The sequence below is a fragment of the Daucus carota genome, chromosome 3, assembly GCF_001625215.2.
Source record: "Daucus carota subsp. sativus chromosome 3, DH1 v3.0, whole genome shotgun sequence".
NCBI classification, from domain to species: Eukaryota; Viridiplantae; Streptophyta; class Magnoliopsida; order Apiales; family Apiaceae; genus Daucus; species Daucus carota.
In genome coordinates, this window is record NC_030383.2 from 46,531,049 (window position 1) to 46,541,553 (window position 10,505).

The 10,505-nt window shown below is 36.6% G+C and overlaps 1 protein-coding gene and 1 long non-coding RNA gene across 4 annotated transcripts; one reads left to right on the forward strand and one right to left on the reverse strand.

Annotated features, from left to right (window-relative positions):
- Positions 1-1,413: 1,413 nt before the first annotated feature.
- Positions 1,414-7,984, reverse strand: LOC108213551 (uncharacterized). The gene is made up of 6 exons (XR_010289876.1): positions 7,866-7,984; positions 7,210-7,440; positions 6,861-7,089; positions 5,650-6,717; positions 3,442-4,548; positions 1,414-1,694 (listed from the first exon to the last, which is right to left on the reverse strand). It is a non-coding gene; the product is annotated as an uncharacterized LOC108213551 (long non-coding RNA).
- On the forward strand, positions 4,348-9,841 carry LOC108214568 (protein LONGIFOLIA 1). 3 transcript variants are annotated; one of them, XM_017386635.2, is made up of 6 exons: positions 4,348-4,486; positions 4,589-4,809; positions 5,495-5,553; positions 5,652-7,646; positions 7,828-7,975; positions 8,824-9,841. In XM_017386635.2, the coding sequence occupies exons 2-6, from the start codon at positions 4,680-4,682 to the stop codon at positions 9,543-9,545; spliced, it is 3,054 nt and encodes a 1,017-aa protein (XP_017242124.1). In that variant the 5' UTR covers positions 4,348-4,486; positions 4,589-4,679; the 3' UTR covers positions 9,546-9,841. The 3 variants fall into 3 exon arrangements, with proteins under 3 accessions (XP_017242124.1, XP_017242125.1, XP_017242126.1); XM_017386636.2 differs by lacking the exon at positions 4,348-4,486 and having other exon boundaries at positions 4,542-4,809; XM_017386637.2 differs by lacking the exon at positions 4,348-4,486 and having other exon boundaries at positions 4,542-4,809; positions 8,866-9,841.
- Positions 9,842-10,505: the final 664 nt, after the last annotated feature.

Below are 10,505 nucleotides of genomic sequence, written 5' to 3' on the forward strand. Positions count from 1 at the left end.
TTTCGGCAAGTAACTTTATATGTCGGTTCCTTAAACCTCAAGTTCATTTCTATAAAATTATTCATCTCCTTCTTTGTATAAAAAAGAGGGAATGGGATTTTCAACCATATATCTCAAATTAAAGAATGAATACCTAAAACAAATGAAACTACCACCTATTAGCCTATAGCTAGTTTAATGGTTACACAATCTTGAGACCCTTTTAGAATTCTAATTGAACAATTTCAAGGAAAAGCTCATTGTGTCATTATCCCAATAATTGCATACCAGCTAAAAGGATAAAGAACTGGCGTGAGACTAAGATCCTTCTGAAAGGACTAGCTAACTAACAATTAGCATGTTAAGAGTATAATCATAGGGGCTAATGCACATGTAAGATGAAATCGTGATCCAGTGGGACATCATGTGCCTATCATGGCTACCTGTTGGGTCATCACATTCTTGAAACATAGTGCAAAGATGATGGATGATTGTAATAGCTTTTAGGTTTAGTTGGTCCCTTTAGCCAGTTTCTAAAGGAGCTAAAATGCAAGAATCTATCTACAGTCTACAATGTGACCACTTCACTTTTTCCACATGCCTATGCAACCATCTCTTCTCTATACCCTTTCAACCTTAGTTTCATGGATCCGGTCTTTGAAAGGTATTGCTGCAATATCAGCGGTTATTTATAGCTAATAGGGTTAACACGAGATTTTAATGTGAATGTGGGAGCCACGTCACTCTGTCCGCACTTGAAGCTTTTAAGGACTTTTCTAAACCATTACAAGTTTTCTAATATCAAGCAAATTTACCAGATTTCATATCAAACTAAGAAATGAAAATGAACTGATGAGGCGTATCACCGCAACCTACCAAATAAATCAAGGTAGGTAGACCTCAACTTGAAAGTTACTGATAATCTGTATAGCAAGGCAGATTAGTTATAATCTAATCTCTGACTAACTCAGATATATCAATCATTAAACAATCAGGATACATTACATTCCAATCTAAACACTAACATGCCACATGCATCCATAGTATTACTTATCAATAAACACATCTTATGGGGGATAGGCTAATAAATCCTGAAGTAGACATTCATATTTTATATATGCAGAAAGAGAGAGACAGGGTAGTAATTAGTAATGTAAATATACTAATATAAGCTCTGGCAGTAAAATTATGATTCACTCCATCATCAGTTACATAAAAACTGGTGACTGAATACCCAATATCCAGATAAAAAATTGACTGGCTACAAGTGGCAGACAGTTCTGGACATTGTCTAATGTGGTGGGGAGTCTTGTGTTGTAAATTATATAGTTTACATGTTTTATAATCTGCAGGCTTATTTGAAAATATTATACGTATATGCTGTATGCATTATTATTGTTATTTTTGTCATTTCTTTTTCAAGATTTTAAGCCGAAGTGAAGCAGTTGATATATTTGACAAATGCAAGAAAAGCAATTAGTACTTGGATTGTAATTACAAAATGACCAAGTAAAAAGCATGGGTCAAAGTAAACAGATTTCATCGAAACTTGAAAGTACTTACAAGTTACTCTGTAGGATGATATTAGCTGTAACCTTCATATATCATCTCTTTATATTCACTTGTGGAGAATAGAACTCTGATACAGCTGTGAACTTAAATTGAAATGTGACACCAGACATGAACTTGAATATCGTAGGTCCTCAGAGTCCCACCTGCAATGTTTTGTAATCAAGTTATGTACTCAAATTGACATGACTTCGATATATCAAGTCATGTTTCCCATACATAATACCAATGAAGCAAGCTAAACAGTAATTAGTGTCTCAAACAAATTATTACAAACAAGTATCTTATCTGGAGCAAGTACTAGCATCGACTCTTTGATTTCCCTGTTTGCCTAATATGTACAGTCACCTCAGTTAACCATAATAGATAAATATAACCTCTGCTGATCTCCAAGAACTCCACTCATCAATTAATTTACTGAGCGACTAGGGCACTTACATGATAAGTATCTCCCTCGTATGCTTTACTCGTGAGGTCCTCTACCACTTAGTTCTGGCAATTTTCTTTTTAGAAATTGGACTCGACATCGTTATGGTCCAATGTTTTATGTACTTTGAGACTAATAATACTAAAGTGATTGCAAAATCCGCAAATTGTAGTGATACACTTAGGGCTGTTTAACGAACCGAGCTGTTCGCGAACAAGCTCGAGCTCGGCTCGTTAAGAGCTCGTTCGGCTCGGCTCGTTAAGTTAACGAGCTCGAGCTCGAACACAAAAAATTGTTCGTTAAGTAAACGAGCTCGAGCCGAGCTTTTAGTATGTTCGGCTCGAGCTCGACTCGAGCTCGGCTCGAGTTCGGCTCGTTAAAGCTCGAAAAAATGTAATATTTTCGGGGTTTTTTTATAATTTATATATGTTATTGGACTCAGAATTCAACATAATATATATATATATATATATATATATATATATATATATATATATTAGTGATGTAAACAAAATTTTAGGAAATAATAATTTTATTTGGTTTTTAACAGGCAAGTAGAAGTTTGACTAGTACCGCTAACTGTATGGATGTTAACATATATACATTTTAGTGATATAAACAAAGTTTCAAAAAAATTGAAATTATTAGGTTAGCTATTTTAAGAGTCAACTAGCGGTTTGTCCTTATTTTTTTTCTAGCTCGGCTCGACTCGACTCGACTCGGCTTGGTTCGTATTTGTTCGCGAACAAGCTCGTGTTCGGCTCGTTAGTTAACGAGCCGAGCTTGAACACAATTTTTGTTCGATTAAAAAGCTCGGCTCGGCTCGGCTCGGCTCGTCAGAAAAAAAATTAAAGCTCGGCTCGGTTCGGTCAAAACTCGGCTCGGCTCGGTTCGTGAACAGCTCTAGATACACTAGTATAAAAGATGTTAAAATCAGTCATATAAATGCTTTGCATCATTTTGCAAAGACATTGGTCCATACCACATATTATTGTAAACAAATAATGATTAGCATTGATATCGAAACTGGTAAGGAGATGCCAAAGGAAAACACATGACAATCCGGTGAAATGACCCTAGAAAAACTTATTGCTTATTCCATCACCTACACAACTTTAAAGTATTTGAACTAGTGCTAGTCTCATGTGATGAATTGCCAAAATCCATAAGGGATGAAATATATATATATGAATCACATTGTCTCCGGAGTGTGTGCCTTAATGTGAAAAAAAATAAATTCTGGGAGTAATGTACATATTATTAGGTTTCCCTGACATGTTAAATGACAAACAACATGATTTTCAGGCACAACACACCAGAATGCAAGACCCATAACAGAATGATTCTCTCATTAGATTCTTTTATCATTTTCCATCTAGCTTCACCATTTAGGAGTGCAGTACTATTCTGGAAGTGACTAATGCATGAAACAAAACTTCATTACACTAATAAGCCAGTCTCACCACCTTTGCAACATTTTAATTGTTCTTGGGGCTAGCACCGGAAACTCTGGGATTAGAGGGGGATAAAATGAGCAACTACAGTTAGTTAACACAGGAGGACACAGAGGTATAATTGGATGATATGCACAAAGAGGAAAAGAAGCTGTCAAGTAAAGAGTACCAACCAGAACATACTATAAATACAAAGTAAAAAGTAACTCATTAGAGCAAATTTAGACATAAAGCAAAGTAAAGAATCATAATACATTTACTAAATATATAACAACTACTATTTTCTAAAAATCATGACAATACTTGGAAGCAACCCCTTTATCCAAACAAGTTATCAGAATAATTCAAACTCTTGTGACATTCAGTCCCTGATTCATGCTTTGTTAGCAGGAACTATGACTGTATGACAATCTGATAAAGAGGGTTAGTTATGTAATTTTGTTAATGCAATAGTTAAAAGAGGACTTTAGACTCTGCATTGCTGCCAGTACATAATTCACTCTCCTAATTCTTGCAACCTCTGACAATCTCCACATGGTCATGTAGAGAGGTCCAAACCCCACCCACATTTTATTGTCTAAAATGAAAGTGGGAGGGAAAATGACTGTGAAGATCTGACCCACAATTCACACTAGATCTGGCCCACCAATCTCAATCTTTCAAATGCTTAAAAGATTGTCCCTACTGCTTCAATCCAGAATTAAAATACTTCCAGCCATATTCCCTTCCCAGCAATTTAATTGCCTATATATTACACAACATCTCCTCCATAGCTCTAGTCCCTAGCAGCCTTTACTTGAGAGAGCCAAAAACAAGAACCATTATTCTCTATTTCTTTTGTGAGAAAACCCAATATCATTTCTAGACTCTGCAGAATCTACCAGCAGTTACCACTTACAGTTTCATTTATGCACAAAAGTTGAAGAACAAATAGTTACTAACTCATCCCACCTGGCTCCATTCTTCTCTCTCTATAAGTTCTTCCATCTCTTTCTTCTTCCTCTCACGATACAGCTTCTAAGTTTCAACTGTGAAATAAGCTCAAGACAAACTTCTGGTAAGTTCGTCGCAATAGTTATCATTCACACTCATGCTTTGAAATCCTTGCGACAGAAAAACCTGGACAAGTCTCATTAATATAAAAAACTTATTTTGGTAGCAAACGATATTCCACCAAGTGTGAGTCAAAAAGAGAGGGGAAGAGACGGAGAGCAAAACAGGATCAACAGAAGTTAAAAAAAGATACAGATATGTCGACGAAGCTTCTACGTTCATTAACAGATGAAAAGGCAGATATGCAGAAACAAATTGGATGCATGAATGGAATTTTCCAGCTCTTTGGAAGAGCCAATAGTCACAACCACAAAAGGCTTCCTCCAGGTATTTTCCTATCATGCTAGTCCATTTATCTAGATACTTGATACACAAGAAAAATGACATTTGAATGGTTGTATATAAAAGTTAGCGCATTATTATTTACTATAGCATATTACATCTTCATTCAAAGCATGAAGTAATCAAGATTGAAGAAATGAGAGAAACCAATAAGTTTCTGCATCTATAAATTTATTTAGCATTCTCTTTAATGTTGTCTTTTGCAAAGGGGTCTTATCTCTGTCATATCACAATAGCTTGAAGTATATTTAGAGTAGATAATCTAATAAGGCATGCTCTAAATGCAATTACAGTTGATATTATGACATTCTGATTAGCTAAATATAAAAATCTAAGAAAGGCTGTATCTGCAAATTTAACATGATTATATGCAGATTTACGATTTGAAATATTTGTTAAAAATTGCTTCATGTGAAATGCCAAAAAGAATCTACCCTACCAAGGTATCATGAATAAGTATTCTGTATCAGCTATAACTTGTTAACATGGTTGACTTCTAAGTTCTAATCCCCTGTTCCAGATATTGCTTGTAAAGCCTGTAATGTCTTGCAAAGAAAACTATGCACACATAACATAACTTGCCAAATCAAGTAAATGCAGCATAATCACCACAAGCTGGAGTACCAAATATTGCAGTACTACGATTTAAGAAGTTTATTCATTTTCTCAGGCACATGTCGCAGTAGTGAACCTGAAATAGAGCAAAATTATACGATGCAGAAATCTCTGGTAATACATTCAACTTTAAGATTATGTTTTATTTTTCTCTTAGTTTATATTACTTGCTAAACAAGATAGCTTTTTAACCAAGTATATCTGACTTACAGAAAAGCGTCCCAACGCAGTTCAGGAAAGAGAAGAAGCTAATGACCAATGTGGAATTATCAAGAACCTCATGTTCATCCTCGTGTTCATCCTCTACTTTCTCATCAGTAGATTATAATAAAACAAGTCAATCGGAACCATCATCATCCTGCCACAGCAATTTACCTGAAATGACATCTGTGGTCTCACCTCCAAAACAGCCAAACTCCTCGTTGCAGTTGTCTCGGCAATCTGTAGATCTTCGTGACATAGTTAAGGAGTCCATGTACAAACAGTCCCCTGGATTATCAGTTAAAACCAACACCACAGAAGAAAAGGCATATGAAGCCATAAAGCAAAAGGATTCTCCTCGGCCCCAGCAGCAACACAAACATGTTCAAGCCGAAGTTGACAGACGTGATGTATCGCTTCAAGTTCTAAGTAAGCTTCGTGATGGACCATGGAACGCCAACAAAGAGAGGTTTAGTGCTTTGCCATTGGTGCCAAGAGACAGTCCACGATACTCTTATGATGAAACAGAATCACGACGTAAATTAAAATCAACCACAAAACTCAAAGAGCTTCCAAGGCTATCACTGGACAGCAGAGAACGCTCTCCCAGGATATCTTCTTCTGAATGTAGAAAAAACCAAATGCCGAGGAAAGATGAGGAATCTAGGGTACATGGTCAAATCATAACCGAGAACCAAGAGCCAGGCAGTAACAAAAAACCATCTGCAATTGTAGCAAGATTGATGGGTTTTGAGCCTATCCCAGACACTGCTCCAACCGAAGGTCAGGCAATAGAAGTGAAATCCTGCCTGCTTGAAGAATCTGAAACTATCTCACCATCTTTAAAAGTTCTTGCTCGGAGCAGGCAAAGTACAGGTTCGGGATCTCCAAAGGTTCACTGCAATACGTCTGTCTCTCCTAGACTCAAAAATGACAGCGTATACATGGATTCAATCTCGGGTTCAATGTTTTCAGTTAAAAAAGCTCCAAGGACACAGATAGACAGCAATCAAGGCTCTCGGAGGCAATCGATGAATTGCCAAGAAACATCCACAAAGCTTCCACTAGCATCTTCTTCTGTTTATAGTGAAATCAAGAAAAAGTTAGGTGAACTTGAATTCAGAAATGATGGCAAGGATCTCAGAGCTCTCAAACAGATAATTGAAGCAATGGAAAGGAAAAAAGAGAGTTTAGACAGCAAAAAGAATGAAGAGCAAAACCCAAATTCTGAGTCTTGTACAAGTCAAAGCAGCTCCAACAACAGCTCAAATCAGGCACCTGCACAGAGAAGGAGATGTAACAGCCCAGTTTCACCCGTCAAGGGGTCGACTTCTCCTAAAAACCGTGGAACGCAAATTGTCAAAGCCAGATCAGCTAAGCTTATTGAGAACTCTGTAATTCCAGATGACGATAAATCATGTCTCCAGAAGATATGGTCTGGAGAGAATGCTGAAAACATAAAAAACTTTGCTGAAAGGCGAACAGCAAGAGAATTTAGTCTTAGAAACAATTGTCGCAGAGACTCATCTGGGCCTCTACCTTATATTGAGGAAAAGAAAATTGATGAACCTGTAAATTCGTTGCAGCATCTAAAGGCTTCTCAACAGACAGGTAGAAAAAACCTTGCCAACTTTAGGAAGAGCTCTCCAAATTTGAACCCAAGAATGCCACAGAAAAAACATGGGATGGAGAAGCTGTCTGGTTTCGCCACCCAGTCATCTGACTTGAAAATCTCTCGAATTCAATCAAGTAAGCTGCCAACAGAACCAAGCTCCCCAACAAAAAGACAATGCCAAAACTCTGCCATTCAGCATAAGAGAGATGACCAAATAAGAAGATCACCAACAGGTCCTCGAAATATGAACAAAGGAGATAGTAGAGGCTCTATGCAAACACAAAATGCTTTTCGGTTGGACGTGCAGATAGACAGAAAAAGCAAAAGCAAAAGCACATACTGTACAACGGAGATTATCAGCCCTTACAAGCCGAAGGACCCTAACAAAGGAGTGAGTAATTCTTGTGTAACAGTGTACACATGCTATATTTAAGAAAATTGAAATTACTGCGATCCAATGCATTCATTAATATATCAGTTATGGTGTGCATATATTAGCACTTAGAGTAAATCTTTAAGTATTCTAATAACATTTAACCTGCTTATTAACAGTAAAATCTTGTACTTTACAGGATGCTATAGCTAAGTATGCTGGGGAGAGATTGATTACCGAACTCCCAGCTCCATTAGAGCAACCGAGTCCTATATCCGTGCTTGATATTACATTCTATGAAGATGACAACCCATCTCCTGTTAAGAAGATATCAACCGTTTTTCAAGGTATCAAAGCATCCTATGTTTAATCTATCTAATGTTCACATTTCACAGAATATATAATGTCACTTCTTTATTTAATTATTGACACGATAGGTGAATAACAAAAGATAAGCATAAGAATTTGCACAATTTTTTGATAAAGTACACAATGTTGTGTTACTAATTACTACATAAATTGTTTACCCTACAAGAACGGTTCAAGTTTAAATATGACTAAAGGCTACTTCAGGAAATTGTAACACAATGCTGTGTTACTAATTACTACATAAATTGTTTACCCTACAAGAACGGTTCAAGTTTAAATATAACTAAAGGCTACTACAGGAAGTTGTCTTGTGTTCTTGATCCATAAAGATTAGTTTTTTAACCAATAGTCTGACACCGACTTTCAGTTAAGTAGTTGCATCTTTTAGAGCTCAATCATCTATAGTTTACAGTGTTGGAGAAATTCGGAGTTTCAGTATACCCATTCGTAGGTGCTATTAGGACCTTCTATACTTCAGCATATAACCTAATCTTGATAGCTCGGATTTCTGGTGTGACTTCCAGAAGTCAACTACAATTGTTAATTTTAATAGTTACTGTCCTCTATCCACATACATGTAGGATTCTATTATAAGGAACCTCAAAAACTCAATCAACTTAAACAGCGACAAATATTTGTGTTATTACGTGTATTTACTTGTTCCAAAATATATAGTGGCACACATAAATATATATTCTCGTGCTCATGCAGTAGGCAAATTTTGAATTAAATATAGACTGAAACAGATAAGAGCATCCAGTACCATTTTCTAATTATCTGGTTATAGCCTTATAGGGTGCTATGCTAACTCTGTGTCATAACACAGATAATGACAATGTAAATGGTGATGAGTCTGAGTGGATTTCAGGGCATATAGATTGCTTACAGAGCAGCAGAGCCTCTAAGTTTGATCAGAGAACATTAAATGATGTCAGCCACTTGGTTCAAGAACTTGGACTACTGAACACAAGTCAAGATAAAGCTGCAACAGATCACCACAAATCTCTTACAAATCCAGATCATAGATACGTTGCTGAGATTTTAACGTCAACAGGTTTACTTAGGGATCTAGGCTCCAGCACGACGATGACAGGTATTCAGATCAATCAAGCAGGACTCTTAGTAAATCCAGAACTGTATCATGTTCTGGAGAAGGATACTGAGGTTGCACTTGAACAAGTGGACAAGAAGAGTGTGAGATCGACAGGAAGGGAAAAAGTGCAAAGGAGACTAGTGTTTGACGCTGTCAGTGAGATACTTTTGGAAGGTTCCTTCGATTTGAGGACAGTCCAAACCAAGATGGGAGAAAGAAGAACGTCTGGAGAAAAGCTTTTAGAAGAACTGTGCACAAAACTGGATCAACAACAAGCTACTCCAGACGACAGCCTAAACGACATAGATGATGAATTGAAAAGCATCTTAAGGGCTGATATAATGAATAAACGGAAAAATTGGACAGGTTATAGCAGCCAACTTGCAGGACTAGTGTTAGATATAGAGAGAATGATCTTCAAAGACCTGATTGGCGAGATTGTGAGAGAGGGCTAGCATTCCTCAACTCGTGCATCCAGGACAAGACGGCAGGGAATTAATTTCCACCTAGCAGTCCGCAATCTGCTTCTGTGTTTATTCATCATAATTCATCTTCACCACCTCCTCCCTGCCCGCTGAAAGTCAGATACATAACAAGTAACTATAAGGCATAATAGACCTAATTCTTACTGCTTTACAGACTAGGTATACAGAATACATTAGATAATAGCATAGCTTTGTAATTTAATCTCAAGGACCTCCTCGAGGGTATATATATTTATATATAAATAGAAAATTTCATATTAGTACTCTTCAGCTTGAACACATTCCTCATTTGCAACCGCCTTGACTACCCATGTCGGACATTCACGAGTCTGACATGGTACGGACTATGGACACTCAAAACTTGACAGGGGGTCTAAAGGCATGCATATTTACAAAATATTTTAGATTCTAAACACAGATCACCACCATTCACCACTTGAAATCAAATCCAAGTAACAAAGTTTTAAACACAGCCAATTCGAGATGCCTTCAATTTCAAATGGTTGTACACAATGCCATAAGTTTCAAATTGTTGTTAATTACATGTATTGATATTGTGGATTGTGGATCAAATTTTGAGATATAACAGCATACAAGATAGGACAAAAATTACCAACAACCACTTGATTCAACTAATCAACGGTGTCTCTCTAACTCTTGAATCATTGGTATCTCTCTTCTCTTCAGGTGTCGAGGGTTGAAACCCTGTAATAAACAAGGGAGTGTGTGCTTATATAACATAAATTTTACGAGAATAATATGAAATATTAAATCAAAATATATTTGGATATGAATCCACATTACTGGATCATGATTCGTAAGTATATATGTTTACATAATCAACTGTGAAGAAATAATATTGATTTTACTCAACTCATAATTGTTGTCTTCCTTGACACGAGTTTCATTCGCGCGCGCTTACACTTCAAC

Bases quoted from the DNA above. Each gene is read 5' to 3' on its own strand.
- LOC108214568 (XM_017386635.2), top strand. From the start codon at position 4,680: ATGTCGACGAAGCTTCTACGTTCATTAACAGATGAAAAGGCAGATATG. The intron at 7,647-7,827 runs GTGAGTAATTCT...TGTACTTTACAG, and splicing joins CGAAGGACCCTAACAAAGGA to GATGCTATAGCTAAGTATGC. The intron at 7,976-8,823 runs GTATCAAAGCAT...GTCATAACACAG, and splicing joins GATATCAACCGTTTTTCAAG to ATAATGACAATGTAAATGGT.